General features: G+C 40.5%; 1 protein-coding gene across 2 annotated transcripts; it reads left to right on the forward strand.

Moving 5' to 3' along the window:
* Nucleotides 1-660: 660 nt before the first annotated feature.
* Nucleotides 661-23,444, forward strand: GIMAP4 (GTPase, IMAP family member 4). Of its 2 annotated transcripts, none has more exons than XM_082661949.1 (4): nt 661-781; nt 18,032-18,130; nt 19,217-19,270; nt 21,710-23,444. In XM_082661949.1, the coding sequence occupies exons 3-4, from the start codon at nt 19,231-19,233 to the stop codon at nt 22,633-22,635; spliced, it is 966 nt and encodes a 321-aa protein (XP_082518075.1). In that variant the 5' UTR covers nt 661-781; nt 18,032-18,130; nt 19,217-19,230; the 3' UTR covers nt 22,636-23,444. The 2 variants fall into 2 exon arrangements, with proteins under 2 accessions (XP_082518075.1, XP_082518076.1); XM_082661950.1 differs by lacking the exon at nt 661-781 and adding an exon at nt 16,306-16,354.
* Nucleotides 23,445-23,574: the final 130 nt, after the last annotated feature.

Here is a 23,574-nt window from a genome sequence, read left to right on the forward strand (position 1 = left end):
CTGGATGCTGAAATCCCTGATCTCCTGTTAAATAGAAGTAAAATGTAATGAGAGAGAATGAGCAACATTTACATATATATATTTACACAGAATTATTTGTGGCCATTTACAACTTGGAAATAGAGAAATTCTAAGACAAATTTCAAGTTGCTATTACTTCCAAATGGGCAATGATAAAAAATTGACTTGTTAAGTTTTCTTTATAAAGTTTAGGCTTTTAAAGTGTAGTGGAATAACTGAGGACATGGAAAGGAGACGTGAACCATAGGCCAGAGCCCCTCTGCAAGGCAAGGGGCTGGCACCCCTCGGCAAACCGAGGGCGGGCGAGTAAGCCAGGACTGCAGGCAGTCCTGGAGACTTTGGGCACTGATGCATGAAATGACCTCAGTATAATCAGAACACAAGGAAACGTCCTTGTGCTGCTTCAGTATAATCAGAATGATGGGAACACACGGAGATGTCCTTGTGCCGCTTCTGAGCTCAAGGACGCGTAGCACGGCATGTCTTCAAGAAAGCCCACTGTTGCTTGTATAAGCGATAGAAGCATATGTTGCTGCTTTGGCATTTCTGGAATGTTAAGAAAACAAGTCTTAAGATGTAAACATAGATAATGCGTAAATAAAAGCTACCACAGCAGGACAGACGGCGCTGTTTTGCCTGAGCGAGAGGCAGCCCTCTGCTGCTGTGCTTCGGCACAGTTCATCTCGAGTGATGAGGTTGCTTTCGGAAACCCTGTCATAAGATAAACTGCAACATTTGGCGCCCGAACAGGCACCTGAAGGTAAGTAATCGCGTGATGGCGGGACCGAAGGGGAAATTGGTCCGCTCAGAGCGAAACCTTCGGCAACAGTAGAGTAACTGAAAGGGGGAATTCCCATTCAGTAGAATTTCAATACATTAAACTCCTGAAACAGTTATTACGGAGTTCAGGAGTGAACGTGAAACCAGAATCTTTTGATGAATTGATGAATTGTTTGCGCTGGTACGTAAATATTGTTACTGGTTTCAACCTACTAGTCATAACCAGTTGAGTTTAAAAGTTTGGAAACAGGTTATGCGAACCTTAAGAAGAGCTCATCAGCATGGAGACCTTATATCTGTCCGTGTTTGGTGTAAATTAATTTCCCTTGCCCTGGAACCATTACAATCTGAAACTGAAAGTAAATATAGGCGCGTCCTCAGCGTCCGAATCCTGCTCGCGATCACTCTGCTGCTTTTCGTACTCTGCCCCGTGAGTCTCCTATAGAGGACCTTCCTCCCCTCCTCCTCCCCTTGTGTCTGAGACAGGAGAGGATTTTTCGGATTCCAGTGATGAAGGGGCTTTTTCTGATGATGATAAAGGTTAGGAGCAAGCTAGCAAACAAAATGAAATGCCACTTTCTCAACAGAATGAGATTTCTGATATACTTTCAAAGTTGGAAAATTTGATGGCTAAATTGGAAGAAAATAAAAACAATGCTACTGAACCCCAACATGTAACTAAAACAGGGAAAGATTATGCTGGGCTTGGATATCCAAATTTAGGATAGGGGCCACTGCTCGAAAATTTGCATTACCATTAGAATGGTTGAAGGATACCCCTATATGGACAGAGCAGTGGCCCTTAACTCAAGAAAAATTACAAGCATTACACCAATTAGTACAAGAACAATTAATAGCAGGACATATTGAAGTATCCACTAGCCCTTGGAATTCACCTGTTTTTATAATCAAGAAAAAATCAGGAAAATGGAGAATGTTGACAGATTTACGAAAAATTAATGAGATTATTCAACCAATGGGGGCATTACAACCTGGAATTCCACCTGCTGCAATGCTCCCTCGCAATTGGGAACTTATGATTATAGATTTGAAAGACTGTTTTTTACTATACCATTACAACCTCAAGATTGTGAAAGATTTGCATTTACTGTACCAGCCTTAAATCAAGAACATGCAGCTCAGAGATTTCAATGGAAAGTTCTCCCTCAGGGGATGTTAAATAGTCCAACTATGTGCCAATTTTTTGTTAATCAGCCTTTGGAGGAATTACTCACATGTATCCTGAGGCACGTAGTCTCCATTATATGGATGACATTCTATTTGCTCATCCCCATCAGCAAACATTACAGCAGATGTTACAACAAGCAGAGTTGAAATTTAAAGAATGGGGTTTACAGATAGCTCCTGAAAAAATTCAAAAATGTGCTCCCCGGCAATTGCTTGGACAAATTGTAACTAATACTCAGATTATTCCTCAGAAAGTACAAATTAGACGAGATTCTCTTGTAACATTAAATGATTTTCAAAAATTACTAGGAGATATTAATTGGTTACATCCTAGCCTAGGAATTCCTACTTATAAGTTACAAAATTTATTTCATACCTTGGAAGGCGATCCAGCATTGAATAGTCACCGTGGTCTTTCTCCCCAGGCGGAACAAGAACTTAAATGGATAGAAAAACATATACATGATGCACAATTGGATCGGATTGAATCTCTGGATCATTTATGACTTATTGTATTTCACACTCCTCATTCCCCTACTGGATTACTACAACAACACAGTAATCTCATAAATTGGATATTTTTAGCTCATAAAGCTCAAAAAACATTACAATCTTATGTACAAAAAATAGCTGATGTTATTATTAAAGGTAGGTTACGATTAAGACAATTATGTGGTCAGGACCCCCATAAACTTATAATCCCTTTTTCAAACAAAAAAATACAAACTCTTTTTCAGCTGGAGGATAACTGGCAAATGGCCTGTGCTCATTATATAGACAAAATACATAATCTTTATCCTTCTGATAAACGTTTACAATTTTTAAAAAAAGACTAATCAGATTTTGACAAAAATAGTTCAATCAGATCCTGTTATAGGACCAACCTTTTTTACTGATGCCAATAAAACAGGAAGAGCAGGATATGCTAACAGTCATGATCAAAAGGTATTATAATCTCCATATGTTTCAGTTCAAAAAGCAGAACTATTTGCTGTAATACTATTGTTACAAGATTATCCAATTGCTCTTCATATAATTACAGACTCACAGTATGTGGAATTTACAGTTAAAAATATTGAGACCGCTTTTATCCCAAATGATGGATCAGAACTGCACTCCTTATTTTTGCAACTACAACAGATACTTAGACTACGTACGGCACCACTTTATATTACTCATACTCGTGCTCATACTCATTTACCCGGCCCATTGGTAGCTGGAAATGATTTTATTGATACTTTAGTGGGTACTGTACAATTAGCTACAGCAGAACATCACAGATATCATACTAATGCCAGAGGATTGAAAAATAAATTTAATCTTACATGGAAACAAGCAAAAATTATTCTCCGTACATGCCCGCAATGTGCTGCCATTAATCAACCTTGTTTGAATATTGGAGTTAACCCTAAAGGCTTATCTGCTAATGCTATCTGACAAATGGATGTAACTCAATATCCTGGTTTTGGAAAGTTAAAATATATTCATCATTCTGTAGATACCTACTCTCATTTCTCATGGGCACCTCCATTATCTCCTGAAAAAGCTGATGCTGTAATAACTCATTTATTAGAAGCTTTTGCTGTTATGGAAATTCCCGACAACATAAAAACCGATAATGCTTCTACATATCTTTCTCAAAAATGTCAAACCTTTTTTGCAACACATAATATACAGCATGTTACAGGCATCCCAGGAAACAGTACGGGACAAGCAGCAGTTTTCAGCTTTATTGAATTTTAATTCGCATAAAATAAAATTCATGCATTTTTTTTCAGTAGATTCAATAATCAGTTAAACAATATTTCTAAGCTTGGTATTGACGTATATATGTGAGCTTATATATGAGCCTGTAATGAGCTTATATATGTGTATACACATTGCAACGAGTATTCATTTTATTTACTTATTATTTAGTTATTTATTTACTTATTTTTACCTTTTGATCCCTTTCACCCACTTCTCCCACTTCCACCTTCAGCCCCCGCCTCTCGCAACCACCATGCTGTTCTCTGTATCTATGAGCCTGGCTTTTAGTTTGTCTAGATTCCACATATAAATGAGTTTGTACACTATTTGTCTTTCTGTCTGATTTATTTCACTTAGCCTAATGCCCTGAGATCTATCCATGCTGTCACAAATGGCATGATTTTCTTCTTTCTTGTGGCTGAATACTATTTGTGTGTGTGTGTATCTCCTTTATTCTTCCAACCATCAGTGGACACGTAGGTTGTCTCCATATCTTAACTATTGTAAATAATGCTGCAATGAACATTGGGGTGCAGATATCTCTACTAGTTAGTGTTTTCATTTTCTTTGGATAAATACCCAGACGTGAGATGGCTGGATCGTATGAAGTTCTATTTTTAATTTTTTTGAGGAACCTCCATTTGGTTTTCCACAGTGGCTGCACCAATTTATATTCCTACCGACATGCATGAGGTTCCCTTTTCTCCACATCCTCACAACACTTGTTATTTCTTGGCTTTTTGATGTAGTCATCCTAACAGGTGTGAGTTCATATCTCATTGTGTTTTCTTTTAATTGGAGTATAGTTAGTGGACACTATTATATAAGTTACAGGTGTACAATATAGTGATTCACAATATGTAAAGGTTATACTCCATTTATAGTTATTATAAAATACTGGCTATAGTCCCTGTTTTGTACAATATATCCTTATATCTCATTTTATACCTACTAGTTTGTACCTTTTAGTCCCCTACCTCTATATTGCCCCTCTCCCCACTGGTAACCACTAGTTTGTTCTCTGTATCTGTGAGTCTGCTTCTTTTTTGTTCTATTCACTAGTTTGTTGTAGTTTTTAGAGTCCACATATAAGTGATATTACACAGTATTTGTCTTTCTCTCTCTGACTTATTTCACTTGCATAATACCCTCCAAGTCCATCCATGTTCTTGCAAATGGCAAATTTTCTTTCTTTTTATGGCTCAGTAGTATTGCGTTGTGTCTATATATATACCACATTTTCTTAATCCATTCATCTGTTGATGGACACTTAGGTAGCGTTCACGTCTCGACAATTGTAGATAATGCTGCCGTGAACATCGGGGTGCATGTATCTTTTCAAATTAGTGCTTTTGTTTTTGTTTTGTTTTTTCAGATATATACCCAGGAGTGGAATTGTGGGGTCACATGGTACTTCTATTTTTAGCGTTGAGGGGCCTCCATACTGTTTTCCACAATGGCTGCACCAAGTTACGTACAGGAGGGGTCCCTTTTCCCCACATCTTCACCAACTTCTGTAATTTGTGTTCTTTTTGATGATAGCCATTCTGACAGGTGTGAGGTGATCTCTCATTGTGGTTTTGATTTGCATTTCCCTGGTGATTAATGATGTTGACTATCTTAATGATGTTGGCTATCTGTTTGTCTGCTTTGGGAAACTGTGTATTCAGGTCTTCTGCCTGTTTTTAAATCAAGTTGTTTGTTTTTGATGTTGAGTTGTATGAGCTGCTTCTATATTTTGAACATTAGCCCCTTATGTGTCATATCATTTGCAAATATTTTCTCCCATTCTCTAGGTTGTGTTTTTGTTTTGTTGATGGTTTCCTTTGCTGTGCAAAAGCTTTGAAGTTTAATTAGGTCCCATTTGCTTACTTTTGCTTTTATACTATGTCCTCTGCTTTAGGAGACAGATGCAAAAAAATATAGCTGCGATTTCTGTCAAGAGGGTTCTGCTTATGTCTTCCTCTAGGGATTATATGATATCCAGTCTTACATTTAGGTCTTTAACACAATTTGAGTTTCTTTTTGGATATGGTGTTGGAAAATGTCCTTATGTCACTCTTTCACATGTAGCTGTTTAATTTTCCCAGCACCACTTATTGAAGAGAACGTCTTTTCCCCATTGTATATTCTTGCCTCCTTTGACCATATGTGCATGGGTTTATTTCTGGGCTCTCTGTTCTGTTTCATTAATCTATGTGTCTGTTTTTGTGCCAATACCATATTGTTTTCATTACTGTAGCTTTTTAAATAGTATAGTTTGAAGTCAGGGAGTGTAATTCCTCCAGAACTGTCTTTCTCAAGATTGTTTTGGCTGGACTTCCCTGGTGGTGCAGTGGTTAAGAATCCGCCTGCCAAGGCAGGGGACATGGGGCGTAGCGCCCGCTTGCTGCAACTAGAGAAAGCCCGCACGCAGCAACAAAGACCCAATGCAGCCAAAAATAAATAAAGAGAAATAAATAAAGGAATTTTAAAAAAAGATTGTTTCCACTTCTCTGGGTCTTTTGTGTTTCCATACACATTTTAAAATTATTTGTTCTAGGGACTTCCCTGGTGGCCCAGTGGTTGGGAATCCGCCTGCCAATGCAGGGGACACGGGTTCGAGCCCTGGTCTGGGAGGATCCCATATGCCATGGAGCAGCTGAGCCCGTGCGCCACGACTGCTGAGCCTGCACTCTAGAGCCCACGAACCACAACTACTGAAGCCTGCACACCTAGAGCCTGTGCTCCGCAGCAGGAGAGGCCACCGCGTTGAGAGGCCCGCACACCGCCACGAAGAGTAGCCCTGGCTCACAGCCACTGGAGAAGGCCCGCATGCAGCAATGAAGACCCAACACAGCCAAAAATAAACAAATAAAAAAAAAAAATTATTTGTTCTAGTTCTGTAAAAAATGCCGTTGACATTTTGATAGGGATTGCATTGAATCTGTAGATTGCCTTGGGTAGTACGGTCATTTTAACAATCTTAATTCTTCCAATCCAAGAACACAGTATTATCTTCCATTCTGTTTGTGTCATCTTTAATTTCTTTCATCAGTGTCTTATAGTTTTCAGAGTACAGGTATTTTATCTCCTTACGTAGGTTTATTCCTAGGTAGTTCATTCTTTTTGATGCAATGGTAAATGGGATTGTGTTCTCAATTTCTCTTTTTGATAGTTCATTGCTAGTGTATAGAAATGCAACAGATTTCTGTGTATTAGTTTTGTATCCTGCAATTTTACTGAATTCATTGATGAGCTCTAATAGTTTTCTGGTGGCGTCTTTAAGATTTTCTATGTATGGTATCATGTCATCTGCAAACAGTGACAGTTTTACTTCTTCCTGTCTGATTTGGATTCCTTTTATTTCTTTTTCTTCTCTGATTCCTGTGGCTAGGACTTCCAAAATTATGTTGAATAAAAGTGGTGAAGGTGGGCATCTTTGTCTTGTTCCTGATCGTAGAGGAAATGCTTTCAGCTTTTCACTGTTGAGTATGATGTTAGCTGTGGGTTTGTCATATATGGCCTTCATTTTGTTGAAGTATGTTTCCTCTATGTCCACTTTCTGGAGACTTTTTATTACGAATGGATGTTGAATTTTATCAAAAGCTTTTTCTGCATCTATTGAGATGATCGTATGATTTGTATTCTTCAGTTTGTTAATGTGGTATAACACACTGATTGATTTGCAGATGTTGAAAAATTCTTGCATCCTGGGATAAATCCCACTTGATCATGGTGTATGATCCTTTTAATGTATTGTTAGATTTGGTTTGCTAATATTTTGTTGAGGATTTTTGCATCTGTTTTCATCAGTGATATTGGCCTGTGGTTTTCTGTTTTGTGATATCTTTGTCTGGTTTTGGTATCAGGGTGATGCTGGCCTCATAGAATGAGTTTGGGGGTGTTCCTCCCTCTGCAGTTTTTTGAAACAGTTGAGAAGGAGAGCTGTTAACTCTTTCATAAACGTTTGGTAGAATTCACTTGTGAAGCTGTCTGGTCCTGGACTTTTGTTTGTTGGGAGTCGTTTAATAACTCCTTCAGTTTCATTACTGGTTATTGGTCTGTTCATATTTTCTGTTTCTTCCTGGTTCAGTCTTTGGAGATTGTACCTTTCTAAGAATTTTTCCATTTCTTCTCTGTTGTTCATTTTATTGGCATATATTGTTGTTCATAGTAGTCTCTTATAATCCTTTGTAACCTTTTATATTTCTGTGGTGTCAGTTGTAACTTCTCCTTTTTCATGTCTGATTTTATTGATTTGGGCCCTCTCCCTATTTTCTTGATGATTCTGGCTAAAGGTTTATCAATTTTTTTTATCTTTTCAAAGAACCATTGTTTAGTTTCATTGATCTACTCTATAGTTTTTTAAGTCTATTTTATTTATTTCTGCTCTAATATTTATGATTTCTTTTCTTCTCCTAACTTTACGTCTTGTTTATTCTTCTTTCTTTAATTCCCTTAGTTGTGAGGTGAACTTGTTTATTTGTGATTTTTCTTGTTTCCTAAGGTGAGCTTGCATCATTATAAACTTCCCTCTTAGAACTGCTTTTGCTGTGTCTCATAGGTTTGGGATTGCCATATTTTCATTTTCATTTGTCTCTAGGTATTCTTTTCATTTCCTCTTTGATTTCTTCAGTGATCTATTGGTTTTTAGTAGACTATCATTTAGCCTCCACGTATTTGAGTTTTTTAGTTTCTTTTCTTGTAGTTGATTTCTAGTCTCATAGCATTGTGGTCAGAAATGATGCTTGATATGATTTCAGTTTTCTTAAATTTACCAGGGCTTGTTTTGTGGCCTAGCATGTGATCTAACCTAGGGAATGTTCCATGTGCACTTGAAAAGAATGTGTATTCTGTGGCTTTTGGATGGAACGCTTTCTATATGTCATTGAGTTCATCTGGTCTAATGTGTCATTTAAGGCCAGTGTTTCCTCATTGATTTTCTGTCTGGATGACTTGTCCATTGATATAAGTGGGGGATTAAAGTCCCCTACTATTATTGTGTTACTATCAATTTCTTCCTTTATGTCATTAATATTTGCTTCATGTATTTAGGTGCTACTGTGTTGGGTCCATGTATATTTACAATAATTTTTCTTCTTCTTGGATCAATCCCTTGATCATTATGTATTGTCCTTCTTTGTCTCTTGTAAGAGTCTTTAAAGTCTATTTAAGCTGATATAAGTATTGCCACTCTGACTTTCTGTTGATTTCCCTTTGTGTGGAATGACTTTTTCCATCCCCTCACTTTCTTTTCTTTTTTTTTAATTGGTGTATAGTTGTTTTACAATGTTGTGTTAGTTTCTACAGTACAGCAAAGTGGAGTTCCCTGTGCTATACAGCAGGTTCTTATTTGTTATCTATTTTATACATATTAGTGTATATATGTCAATCCCAATCTCCCAATTCATGCCCCCCTCTCCCGCTTTCGCCCCTGAGTTTACATACATTTGTTCTCTACATCCGTGTCTCCATCTCTGCCTTGCAAACCAGTTCATCAGTACCATTTTTCTAGATCCCACATATATGCCTTAATATACGAAATTTGTTTTACTCTTTCTGACTTACTTCACTCTGTATGACAGTCTCTAGGTCCATCCACGTCTCTACAAATGACACAATTTCGTTCCTTTTTATGGCTGAATAATATTCCATTGCATATATGTACCACATCTTCTTTATCCATTCGTTTGTCGATGGACATTTGGGTTGCTTCCGTGACCTGGCTATTGTAAATAGTGTTGCAATGTATATTGGGGTGCATGTGTCTTATTGAATTATGGTTTCTCAGGGTATATGCCCAGTAGTGGGATTGCTGGGTCATATGGTAATTCTATTTGTAGTTTTTTAGGGAACCTCCATACTGTTCTCCATAGTGACTGTATCAATTTACATTCCCACCAACAGTGCAAGAGGTTTCCCTTTTCTCCACACTCTCTCCAGCATTTATTGTTTGTACATTTTCTGATGATGCCCATTCTAACTGGTCTGAGGTGATACCTCATTGTGATTTTGATTTGCATTTCTCTGATAATTAGTGATGTTGAGCAGCTTTTCATGTGCCTCTTGGCCACTTGTATGTCTTCTTTGGAGAAAGACATTAAGGTCTTTAGGTCTTTATTTAGGTCTTCTGCCCATTTTTGAATTTGGTTTGTTGATATTGAGCTTCATGAGCCATTTATATATTTTGGAGATTAATCCTTTGCCCATTGTGTCATTTGCAAATATTTTCTCCCATTCTGAGAGTTGTCTTTTTGTCTTGTTTATAGTTTCCTTTGCTGTGCAAAAGCTTTTAAGTTTCATTAGGTCCCCTTTCTTTATTATTGTTTTTATTTCCATTAGTCTAGGAGGTGGCTCAAAAAAGATCTTGCTGTGATTTACGTCAAAGAGTGTTCTTCCTACGTTTTCTTCTAAGAGTTTTATAGTGTCTGGCCTTACATTTAGGTCTTTAATCCATTTTGAGTTTATTTTTGTGTATGGTGTTAGGGAGTGTTCTAATTTCATTGTTTTACATGTAGCTGTCCAGTTTTCCCAGCACCACTTATTGAAGAGACTGTCTTTTCTCCATTGTATATCCTTGCCCCCTTTGTCATAGATTAGTTGAGCACAGGTGTGTGGGTTTATCTCTGGGCTTTCTATCCTGTTCCATTGATCTATATTTCTGTTTTGTGCCAGTACCATGTGGTCTTGTTTCTTGTAGCTTTATAGTCTGAAGTCTGATGTCAGGGAGTCAGATTCCTCCAGCTCCGTTTTTTCTTTTTTTTTCCCCTCAAGATTACTTTGACTCTTCGGGTTCTTTTGTGTTTCCATACAAATTTTAAGATTTTTGGTTCTAGTTCTGTAAAAAATGCCGTTGGTAATTTGATTGGGATTGCATTGAATACATAGATTGCTTTGGGTAGTATAGTCATTTTCACAATATTGATTCTTCCAATCCAAGAACATGGTATATCTCTCCATCTGTGTTGTCTTTCACTTCTTTCATCGGTGTCTTATTGCTCTCTAAGTAGAGGTCTTTTACCTCCTTAAGTAGGTTTACTCCTCAATATTTTATACTTTTTGTTGCAGTGGTGAATGGGATTGTCTCCTTGATTTGTCTTTCTGATCTTTTGTTTTTAGTGTATAGGAATGCAGGAGATTTCTGTGTATTAATTTTGAATCCTCAAACTTTACCAGATTCATTGATGAGCTCTAGTAGTTTTCAGGTGGCACCTTTAGGATATTCTATGTATAGTATCACGTCATCTGCCAACAGTGACAGTTTTACTTCTTTTCCAATTTGTATTCCTTTTCTTTCTTTTTCTTCTCTGATTGTATTGGCTAGGACTTCCAAAACTATGTAGAATAATAGTGGCAAGGGTGGACATCCTTGTCTTGTGCCTGATCTGAGAGGAAATGCTTTCAATTTTTCAACATTGAAAATGATGTTTGCTGTGGGTTTGTTGTATATGGCCTTTATTGTGTTGAGGTAGGTTCCCTCTCTGCCCACTTTCTGGAGAGTTTTTATCATAAATGGATGTTGAATTTTCTCAAAAGCTTTTTCCGCACTTATTGAGTTGATCATATGGTTTTTATTCTTCAGTTTGTCAGTGTGGTGTATCACATTGATTTATTTGTGGATATGGAAAAATCCTTGCATCCTGAGGGATATCCCACTTGATCATGGTGTATAATGCTTTCAATCTATTGTTAGCTTTGGTTTGCTAATATTTTGTTGAGGATTTTTGCCTCTATTTTCATCAGTGATATTGGCCTGTAGTTTTCTGTTTTGTGATATCTTTGTCTGGTTTTGGTATCAGGGCGATGGTGGCCTTGTAGAATGAGTTTGGGGGTGTTCCTCCCTCTGCAATTTTTTGGAAGAGCTTGAGAAGGATAGGTGTTAGCTTTTCTCTAAATGTTTGATAGAGTTCACCTGTGAAGCCATCTGGTCCTGCACTTTTATTTGTTGGAAGATTTTAAATCACAGTTTCAATTTCATTACTTGTGATTGGTCTGTTCATATTTTCTATTTCTTCCTGGTTCAGTCTTGGAAGGTTATAGCTTTCTAAGAATTTGTCCATTTCTTCCAGGTTGTCCATTTTATTGGCATAGAGTTGCTTATAATAATCTCTTATGATGCTTTGTATTTCTGCGGTGTCTGTTGTAACTTCTCCTTTTTCATTTCTAATTTTATTGATTTGAGTCCTCTCCCTCTTTTCTTGATGAATCTGGCTACAGTTTTATAAATTTTGTTTATCTTCTCAAAGACCAGGTTTTAGTTTCATTGATCTTTGCTACTGTTTTCTTTCTTTCTGTTTCATTTATTTCTGCTCTGATCTTTATGGTTTCCTTCCTTCAACTAACGTTGGGTTTTGTTTGTTCTTCTTTCTGTAGTCCCTTTAGGTGTAAGGTTAGATTGTTTATTTGATATTTTTCTTGTTTCTTGAAGTAGGACTGTATTGCTAGAAACTTCCTTCTTAGAACTGCTTTTGCTGAATCCCATAGGTTTTGGATTGTCATGTTTGCATTGTCATTTGTCTCTAGGTATTTTTTCATTTCCTCTTTGTTTTCTTCAGTGATCTCTTGGTTATTTAGTAGCATACTGTTTAGTTTCCATGTGTTTGTGTTTTTTATGTTTCTTTTTTCCCTGTAATTTATTTCTCATTTCATAGTGTTGTGGTCAGAAAGGATGCTTGACACAGTTTCAGTTTTCTTAAATTTACTGAGACTTCATATGTGACCCAAGATGTGATCTATCCTGGAGAATGTTCCATGTGCATTTGAGAAGAAAGTGTAATCTGCTGTTTTCTGATGGAATGTCCTAGAAATGTCAATTAAATCTATCTGGTCTATTTTGTCATTTAAAGCTTGTGTTTCCTTATTAATTTTCTGTTTGGGTGATCTGTCCATTGGTGTAAGTGGGGTGTTAAAGTCCCCCACTATTATTGTGTTACTGTCGATTTTCTCTTTTATAGCTGTTAGCATTTGCCTTATGTATTGAGGTGCTCCTATGTTGGGTGCATATATATTTATAATTGTTATATCTTCTTCTTGGATTGATCCCTTGATCATTGTGTAGTGTCCTTCCTTGTCTCTTGTAACAGTCTTTATTTCAAAGTCTATTTTATCTGATATGAGTATTGCTACTCTAGCTTTCTTTTGATTTCCATTTGCATGGAGTATCTTTTTCCATCCCCTCACTTTCAGTCTGTATGTGTCCCTAGGTCTGAAGTGGGTCTCTTGTAGACAGCATATATAGGGGTCTTGTTTTTGTATCCATTCATCCAGTCTGTGTCTTTTGGTTGGAGCATTTAATCCATTCATATTTAAGGTAATTATCAATATGTATGTTCCTATTACCATTTTCTTAATTGTTTTGGGTTTGTTTTTGTAGGTCCTCTCCTTCTCTTGTGTTTCCCACTTAGAGAAGTTCCTTTAGCATTTGCTATAGAGCTGGTTTGGTGGTGCTGAATTCTCTTAGCTTTTGCTTGTCTGTAAAGCTTCTGATTTCTCCTTCAAATCTGAATGAGATCCTCGCTGGGTAGAGTATTCTTGGTTGTAGGTTCTTCCCTTTCATCACTTTATATATATCATGCCACTCCCTTCTGGCTTGCAGAGTTTCTGCTGACAAATCAGCTGTTAACCTTATGGGAGTTCCCTTGTGTGTTGTCATCTTTCCCTTGTTGCTTTTAATAATTTTTCTTTGTCTTTAATTTTTGTCAGTTTGGTGACTAAGTGTCTCTGAGTGTTTCTCCTTGTGTTCATCCTGCCTGGGACTCTCTGTGCTTCCTGGACTTGGCTAGCTATTTCCTCTCCCATGTTAAGGAACTTTTCAATGATAATCTTCAAATATTTTCTCAGATCCTTTCTCTGTGTCTTCTCCTTCCGGGACCCCTATAATGTGAATGTTGGCATGTTTAATGTTGTCCCAGAGGTCTCTTAGGCCGTCTTCATTTCTTTCCTTTCTTTGTTCTTTATTCTGTTCCGCAGCAGTGATTTCCACCATTCTGTCTTCCAGGTCATTTATCCGTTCTTCTGCCTCAGTTATTCTGCTACTGATTCCTTCTAGTGTACTTTTCATTTCAGTTAATGTATTGTTCATCTCTGTTTGTTTGTTCTTTAATTCTCCTATGTCTTTGTTAAACATTTCTTGCATCTTCTCGATCTTTGCCTCCATTCTTTTTCCGAGGTCCTGGATCATCTTCACTATCATTATTCTGAATTCTTTTTCTGGAAGGTTGCCTATCTCCACTTCATTTAGTTGTTTTCCTGGGGTTTTATCTTGTTCCTTCATCTGGGACATAGTCCTCTGCCTCTTCATCTTGTCTGTATTTCTGTGAATGTGGTTTTTGTTCCACAGGCTGGCGGATTGTAGTTCTTCTTGCTTCTGTTGTCTGCCCTTTGGTGGATGAATCTATCTAAGAGGCTTGTGCAAGCTTCCTGATGGGAGGGACTCCATCCCCTCACTTTCAGTTGGTGTGTGTCCTTATATCTGACATGAGTCTCTTGTAGACAGTATATATATGGGTCTTATTTTTGTATCCATTCAGCCACTCTGTGTCTTTTGATGGGAGCATTGAGTGCATTTACATTTTAGGTAATTATTGATATGTATGTTCTGACTGCCATTTTTTTAATTGTTTGTGTGTTGTTTTTGTAGGTGTTTTTATAAATTTCTTTTTCTTTTGTCTCTTCTCTTGTGATCTGATTATGATCTTTAGTGTTATGTTTGGATTCCTTTTTCTTTTTTCTCTTTTCCTTTTTCCGTGTGTGTGTGTGTGGGGGGGGTGTGTATCTATAATAGATATTTGGTTTGTGGTTACCATGAGGTGTATATATATATATATATATATATATATATATATATATATACACATATATATATATGATTGTTTTAAGTTGCTGATCTCTTAATTTCCAATGCATTTTTAAATCCCTGCTTTTGCACTCTCCTCCTCTCATTACTGTTTTTGACATCATATTTGACATCTAATTGCTTTGTGTGTCCCTTAAGTGCTTACTGTGGATATAAATTATTTTACCGCTCTTCTCTTTTAACCTTCCCACAAGCTTCGTGTGTAGATGATTTCCCACCTTTATGTTTGCCTTTACCAATGAGCATTTTCTGTTTCGTAATTTTCTGGTTTCCAGTGGTGGCTTTTCCTTTTTCTCCTAGAGAAGTTCCTTTAACATGTGTTATAAAGCTGGTTTGGTGGTGCTGAACTCTTTTCCCTTTTCGTGTCTGTAAAGCTTTTGATCTCTCCATTAAATCTGAACCAGAACCTTGCTGTGAGATCCTTTGTAGGTTTTTCTGGCCCCGTTGGCTGCCAGGCCCTGGCTTGTGCTCTGGCTGCTGGCCTGCTGCTGGGTGGGGCTGGCATTCGGTGCAGCTGGCTGTGGGACCTGTGGTGCTCCAGGGCTGGTGCTGGCCCACTGGTGGGTGGGCCCAGGTTTGGGGTGGCTGCCTGAGTGTGCAGGGCTGGTGCCAGTTTCCTGGTGAGTGGCATTGAGTCCTCTCATGGCTGGCTGTTTGGCTTGCGAGGCTCTGGGACTGGTGCCAATTGGCTGGTGGGCAGGTAAGCCCCTGGCAGGAATAGGCTAGAGGGAAGACTCTAAGAATGGAGAAGACTCCATTCTATGACAGGTGTCCTTGTCATAGAGTAAACTCCCCAAAACAGCTGCTGCCAGAGTCTACGTCGCTAGGGGAGTCCTCCTTGCCTCCTGCCTCTCTGGGAGGCTCTCCAGGATCAGCCAGTGAGTCTGCCCCAGGCTCCTTTGAAATTACTGCTTCTATGCTGGGTCTCAGAGCATGGAGATTTTGTCCGTGCCCTTTAAGAATGGGGTCTCTGTTTCCCACAGCCTTCTTGCTCTCCCACGTGCAAGCCCCTCTGGCCGTAAAAGTCAGATATTTTGGGGACTCGTCATTCTGGTGCAGGATCCCCCAGGCTGGGGAGCCTGAAGTGGGGCCCAGACCCCTTGCTCCTTGGGGAGAACCTTTGTAATTGTAATTATCTTCCCATTTATGTGTCACCTACCTAGGTGTGTGGGCCTTGACTATACCTCTTCCTGTCTGTCTTGTGGTTCCTTCTTTATATCTTTAGTTGTGAGAAATCTTTTCTACTAGTTTTTAGGTCATAATTGCTTTCTAAATAGCTGTAATTTTGGTGTGCCCATAGGAAGAGGTGAGCTCAGGGTTTTCCTACTCCACCATCTTGGCCACACTCTGAGTGGCAACTCTCTGGTTTTGACCCAGTGGTTTTTTCTCAAACTTCACAGCATGACCCATATTTCTTCCCTCCCTATAGAGTCTTTGCATGGTCTGATATGGTAGCAACTAGGCAGATGTGACTATTTAACTTTAAATTAATCAAAATGGAATAAAATTAAAAATTCAATCACACTCATCACATTTCATGAGCTCAATAGCCCATGTGGCTCAGGGCTACCAAACGGAGTCACACAAAACAATCTCATCATTGCAGGAAGTTCTGGTGCTGCTAGGTGATAAGGTGGGCAGGTCTCTTGCATGAGCAAGTTTGGACAGCTCCTCCCCTCACTTCCTCTCTCCTCTTGCTTCTTGATAGCTTAGTGTCACCTCCTGGTTTAGCATTGCTTTCAAAGTCAGAGGAGGGAGCAGGACCCAGAATTTTTTTAGGTAAGGGAATAGGGGTGTTTGTGGGGGTGGGAAGAGAGGGAGGGAAATGTGTGATTTGGTGGAGGGGGGACTTCTCTTCTGGATCTATAGCTTAAAACTCCCTGCAAACTTGCTCTCAGAATATATTTCTCATTGGTTCCTGCTTCCCGTCTTTGCTGATTTTAGGCAGTAATCTGTTTTGAAGGCTGAGCTCTACAAATTGATAACTCTTTCAGCAGTCACTGCTCAGAGGATACTTGTATGAAAAAATGATTGTTTTCACCATTGATAGAATTTATAAGTAAAGTTGAAGCTTTCACGGTTTGTGTTGGCTGAGCAGACAGAATTAGCTGTGTGGGGAGCTGGTGGTGAAAAGAGCACTAGGAGATGTAAGAGGCGCAGTCAGCAGCCCCGTGTCACAAAGCCAGCACACGGTCAGGATCCAAGACTCTCTTACCTAGTTAATGATCTGCTCAGAGCTGCCCCTTTGGACCTTCCTCCTCGGAACAGTCCCGCCGTGGACTTCACCCAGAGTTGGGGAAGGGGAACTTTTAGGAGATAGGAGGAGGGAAATGCCAGCCCATGTTACTATCTACAGTTCAGGAGAATCTGGGTGCTTCTTCCTTAGGCAGTAGGAGGAGAATTCAGCCATCCAGTGTCAGTATGGAGAGAAGTTCAGACCTCTGGTTTTACATCAGATTTAGGAGAAAGAGAACAGCATTAAAGAATGCTGAAGAGAAAGTCCACAGACTGAATGGAAACACCATTCTTAATGGTGTTTAAGAAACACCCCAAACCTTTTGTTTTCCTAGTTCTGGTATCTTACTCCTTCTCCTGAAATCAATCACCAACATCAACTATGTGACCAAAGCTGATTTTTTAAAAATTCTGTGATTTCTCCTCCCAGTTTACAAGAAGCTGTTTCCTACTTCCTATTCCTAATCCACTTTCAGAGGAAGTGCCTGTCTTTCTAACAGTGTTTGAAATTTGTATTTGTTGGCTTCCTATCAGACACGCTTTCTTTAACAACTAGCATTTCAGCCTGTCCTACTTAAAATCTGATCTGCTAAGAGTTCTTCAAATGGCTTTCTCCGTTGCCCAACGTTAGTAGGTAGCAATGAAAGAAAACCTTTAAAACGTATTACCGTGTTTCAAGGATGCTAGGTGTTGTTAATAAGGAAAGGATAGGGGACTTCCCTGGCGGCACAGTGGTTAAGCATCTGCCTGCCAATGCAGGGGACACAGGTTCAATCATCGGTCCGGGAAGATCCCACATGCCATGGAGCAACTAAGCCCGTGTGTCACCACTACAAGACCTGAGCTCTAGAGCCCATGAGCCACAACTACTGAGCCCACGTGCCACAACTACCGCAGCACACGTGCCTAGAGCCTGTGCTCCGCAACAAGCGAAGCCCCTGCAGTGAGAAGCCCACGCACTGCAATGAAGAGTAGCCCCCGCTCGCCGCAACTAGAGAAAGCCCCCGCACAGCGATGAAGATCCAATGCAGCCAAAAAATAAATTAATTAAGTTTTTAAAAAATAAGGAAAGGATAATCTTTTTCACAAGCCGGATTAGGCTGGACGTAAAGCTCAATCAGAGAGAAGGCAAGAATCAGGGGGATTTGTTTTAATCAATTCATTTATTTAACAAATACTTATTGAGATCCATGCTTTGTCCAACATTGTGCTTGTCCCTAGGGAATAACGGGGCAGACAAGACACAGACGGTTCACCATCACAAAGCTTACAGTCTACGAGGAGACAGTAAAAAAATCAGACGAACAACTTCCTATTGTGGTACGTATTCTGTAGAAACCCTTGGAGTGTGGCTAGCACAAACTCCACACCAGAGCTAACTTGTTGGTTGGTGATGGGGATGGAGAAGCCCTCTCTGGAGAAATAACAGAACACTGTGGCCTCAGGGCTGAGCAGAAATGAGCTGGGCATTGGATGGGTGTGGGAGTGCTCCAGGGAGGGGGAAATATTCCCCAAAGGTCTAGGAGCTGGAGGGAGCTTAGAGGATTCATGGGACATTGAGGAGACCAGTATGGCTCAAGTCTTTTGAAAGAGAGAGAGAGAGTAATTGATCATGCAGGGCCTTTTGGACCATTCCAAGGGTTTTCAACTATTTGAACAATAAAAAGCAAAAGGAATCCATTAGGGAATTTAAGCAAGGAAAAAAAATCAAATTTCAGTTTTAAAAAGCTGTCTGATTATTGAGTGGAGAAGGGATTGAAGATGCAGTATCAGTTGGGAGCCTATTACCTTTACAGTCAAATGACAGTGGGTTGGATTAACATGGAGATGCGGAGAAATGGAGAGTTTTGCATTTTTGGAAGTAAAATCAATAGGATTTGGTGACAGACCGATGAGCAAGTGAGGAAGGAAGTGTTGTGGATGTGACCCCAAGATTCTGCATGAGCCATTTGGGGGTGCCGTTTACTGAAATGGGGACCAGGCTGGGGATGGAGGTCAAGGGCTCCATTTTGTCTGAGTTCTCTGTGAGATGCCCATAAAGTTGCCAACTGGACAAGTTGAATGGGGATTTGACAGTTTGGAACTCTGAGAAGGGTCTAGGCTGCAGGCTACGTACAAATGGCATTCAAAGCAATAATTCACTGAATAGAGTGGGCGAGGGCACCCAGAACCAGTGCCGAGGAAGGCCCTGAAGCACTTACATTTGTGTAAAGAAAAATGAACAATCTGAAAGTGAGACTGAAAACAGAGAATGGAGAAGTATTGGGAAATAGAGGAAGAGAAATCGAGTAGCAAGCAAGTTTATGAAAAGAAAAAGAAACTGTTGGTTACATGAGGTTGACATTTCCAGTTTCCAGTTACTCTCCATTTACCTGAAATGACATAGTTGTTTTTCTTTATTTCCAGGAATTCAAACTACAATGGCAGCCCTTTACCCCAGCAACTCCAGGACCAGCCATGGTGAGAGGCTGCTCGGGGTTAGACCGGCCAGGCTTGGGGGAGGAGGGCTGGGTCTCTCCTGTCCCGTCAGTCAGCCCCCCTCTGCACAAGAGCAAAACATTTTCAACCACATTTCTTATTTTCCCTTCGTTTACTCTGCTCTCTCATTTCTCTCGACCCTCTACGCCTTCTTCTTGTGATGTAGCTAAACAGCTAAGAGGAAGAGAGTTAGAATATCCTGATTGATCCGGACTTGGTGAGGTTTCTTAGGTGCTACTTCCTACAGCGTGGACACACCAGAACAGTGGGCTGTAGCCTCCCTGATTGTTTCTCTGCCCCTCTCTTCAGCCCAAGAGAGGATTGGGAAGGAGGAACGTGGATGTAATTAATTCCTCATTCAGTTCCTTAAATTCCCTGCTGCTGGTGGCCTCACTATAACCAACAAATTCAACAGACTGATCAATCCATTCCTCACATAACCCTGCCTCTGCTCCCTTATCCATAGACATTGATTATATCGTTTGAGCTTCTGCTGGTTTAGCAAACCACCCCACAATTTAGGAGCCTAAAACATCAACCGTTTAGCTGGCTCTTGGTTTTCTGGGTCAGTTGGGCAGTCTTTGGGTCTGGATCAACTTGGCTAATCTCAGCCAGACTCACTCATGCATGTGTGGTAGGCTGGTGGTTCAGGATGCAACTGGATAATCTTGGGTAGCCTCATGGACATGTCTGGTAGTCAGCAAGCTCTTGGGCAGACCAGGGGGACAGGGATAACAGGCCCTTGTGTCCCTCATCTAGTAGGCTAGTCCAGGGCAGTCGTAAGGTTCCGAAAAGCAGAAAGAGAAGGCAAACTACAGTAAGTCAGCACTTTTGGAGTCTCTGCCTGATCATGTTTTCACGATCTTACCGTCCAAAGCAAGTCACGTGGCCTAGTCAGATTCAAGGGTTGGAGAAACGGACCCAGCCTCTTGATGAGAGTAGCTGCAAATCCACATTCCCAAGAGGCATGAGTACAGAGAGGGAATAATTCATGGCTGTGTCTGCCACCTATCGTAGATCGCCGTCCATTTGCTGTCAACACTGGCCAATTGTTGCAGTGTTGGCACTGGCCCTTGGGGCCTTTTTATCTCGCCAGCCATGATTTTCCTATGTCCTGTCTCTAAGGTCAACCAATGCCCTCAGGATATCCCTAGGTTGGAATCTTCCATTGTGATGCTAACTACATAATAGTCTGAACTCCCATCCACATTTTTCCGTAGGTAATCTTAGCCATCCGTATCCAGTGTTCTCAGCTTTGGGAAATTTACTTCCTTCACCCCAGGATTCTGGTTATCAAATGTGAGAAACTCTGCCTTAGGGATCCAGGGATCAGCAGAAGCTTCACCATAAAGTGTGTGGGAGATGCGGATGAACTACAGATTTTGTGGAAGCCAGAGTGGGAGGTTCTGCGATTTCCCTCTTCTGTTTGATTGATATTTTTAAAAGATTATTCCACTTTACGGAATAGACTGAAAGGGCCAAAGCGGAAGTAGAGAGACCAGTTAGCAGACCACTGAGGCATGGACGGGGATGTAACTTGGGCTAGTATGATGATCTTCAAAATAGAGAGAAGCGAACGGATTTGGAGCCAAGAGAACCTGGTGATGGGTTGGATATGGAAAGAAGCGGAAAGAGAGGAGTCAAGGGTGATGCCTAGATTTTTAGCCTGAGGAACTGGGTGACTGGGGATGATAGCTCTGAAAACGAATTGGAGTTTGTAACAGTGTCTATAAGGGTGTAAGCGGGATAATGTATGGATTGTCTCAAAGCAGAAATAGGTAGTTATAACACAGGATTCCTCACGCAGGAATCAGTCTTAATTCAAGGGCCGGCTGGCAGGGTCTGTCTTCTCGGGAAAACAGCCTCTCAAACGTGATTGCCATTTCTCTTCCCGCCGGTCCTGGGTCTATGCCTAACAAATCGGGCAGACTTTGACTTTATAGACACGTTAAAGAGATATGCAGAGACCTGCTGAATACAAACACGGAAAGAGCTATCAGATGACTTGGTATGTTACTTAAGGTTTCAGTTGCTGTGCTCTGCTGCTCTGATTATTAACTTCGAACTTTCCTAGGAAGTAAAATACGCAAGTCAATTTTGTGTTACTTCCTATGTTATCTTATGAAGAACAGCTACCAGTAGCAGCTCAGAGTTCTCTTCTTAACCATTTTGTTTCCTCCTCTGTGGGCCACTTACCTACACAAGGTCACAGTAAGAAGCTCAGGGGGGATGCTGAAAAGTACCTGGGCAGTCCCCAAAGACTGCAAGAGGAACACGAGCCCAGAGGGCTTTCTAGAGACATCCCTTGAGTGCGGAGGACCCTAGCAGGCAACAGAGAAGGGCACCAGTGGGCAGGAGCCTTGCAGGGGAGACGGTTGAAGTTCCTTCTAACACTACGGCTTTTGTTTCCTGTTGTGCCAGGGCTTGGAAACCAAGACCCCAGAGATTCACAACTGAGACTCGTCTTAGTGGGTAAGACTGGGGCAGGAAAAAGTGCAACAGGAAACAGCATCCTCGGAAAGAAAGTGTTTCCTTCGGGCTTTTCTGCAGTATCCATCACCAGGTCCTGTAAGAAAGGAGACAGCACCTGGAACGGGAGGGAAGTCGTCGTTGTGGATACGCCAGGCATCTTTGACACAGAGGTACAGGATGCTGACACTTGCAAGGAGATTGCTCGCTGCATGGCCCTGACCTCCCCAGGGCCTCATGCTCTCCTCCTCGTCATCCCACTGGGCCGGTACACGCCGGAAGAGCAGAGAGCCACGGAAAAGGTCCTGGAAATGTTTGGAGAGAGAGCTAGGAAACACATGATTCTCTTATTCACCCGGAAAGATGCCTTGGAAGGCACCGATTTCCGTGATTACTTAAAGGAAGCTCCAGAAGTCATTCGAGAGCTGATGGACAAGTTCGGAGACCGCTACTGTGTGTTCAACAACAGGGCGATGGGAGCTGAGCAGGAGGACCAGAGGCAGCAGCTGCTGGTCCTGGTTCAGCGCGTGGTCGCAGAGCGCAAAGGCAGGTGCTTCACGAACAACATGTATCAAAAGGTCGAGGAGGAGATTCAGAAACAAATCCTAGTGATACAAGAAAATTACAGAGCAGAGCTAGCGAGACAGAAAGCGCAGATAAGACAGGAGTACGAAGAGAAAATCAGAATGCTGGAGGATGAACTAGAACAGCAAAAGCAAGAGATGCAAATGAGGAGGCAGTTGGCAGAAAGGGAGGCTTTCTGTGCTGCAAGGCAGCAAAATGCCAGACACGAAGTTGAGAATCAGAGCGGGATACTTGAATTCATCTTAGGCCTGTTTAAGGTGGTTTCTTTTGTTTTCTCTCTGTTTAAGAATTAAACATTAAGATCCAACTTCATGAAAATGTGTCTATACTTCCTGCATATTTTCAGCTGGCCCTGCCCCATGTAAGTCAGAGCATTCTCGTTTTTCTGTCTCTCAGACTCTCAGGACTAAGGAGAGTAAAGCTCACTGCTGGGAATTGGTATATGTCGATTGATTTAACAGGGGAGGGACAAACTCTCAATCTGTGAAACTCCAAAGCACAATGTATTGATGCTCCCTAATTGTGAATTCTTTCTCAGAGACACAGAGAGAAGGAATGCAGGAGACCAAAGAAAATGACCCCAAGCTTTCTCTGTTTATCCCTAGTAAATGTTTCTCCTCTAGATTCTTTCTAGATTGGTAGGTAATCTCCCCCTGTGGTTTCGTCTCACTTATTTTACCCTCAGAATCACAGTGATCGTCTTAACCTTATAGTTTATGAGAAAGATCAATTCTTTGCATTAGTTAAGCTTATAGATGGAGATGTTTATAGAATTCTTTGTAGATGAACGGAAATTTGTTTACTTACAATTTTACAGAAGGACTCAATTGTTCCTTATCGTCTGCCCATTGACGAGCAGAGTTGTCTGGAAGGTAGATCTTTCAGAACTCAACTATGTGAAATGCGAGAAAGAGTGAAAGAGATTCAACAGATAAGAGAACAATGTTTGGTATATTCAGATGTATCTGTAGAAACTCTTTGACCAACACCAACCAATCTGCTGAATAACCAGTTCTCTCCTTTTCTTGGGAAACTAACTGCTGTCCCACCCAGTTGAATTGTTTGCTTATTGTTATTATAATAAAACTTTTCTGTTCTCTCATATTTGTACAAAATGGAATCTTTTTTTGGAAAATACTACCACTATTTCTTCTAACAGCACAGGGATGAATTATAGTCTTTTGTAAAAGTTCAAGATGCTTTTGGACGTAGGCTTGGTCTACCCTCTAGAC

Source organism: Grampus griseus (genome assembly GCF_964374135.1).
Source record: "Grampus griseus genome assembly, chromosome: 9".
NCBI lineage: Eukaryota > Metazoa > Chordata > Mammalia > Artiodactyla > Delphinidae > Grampus > Grampus griseus.

Excerpts from the sequence above, each read along its gene's own strand:
- GIMAP4 (XM_082661949.1), top strand. The coding sequence starts at position 19,231 with ATGGCAGCCCTTTACCCCAGCAACTCCAGGACCAGCCATG. Across the intron at positions 19,271-21,709 it reads CAACTCCAGGACCAGCCATG|GGCTTGGAAACCAAGACCCC; the intron begins GTGAGAGGCTGC and ends CTGTTGTGCCAG.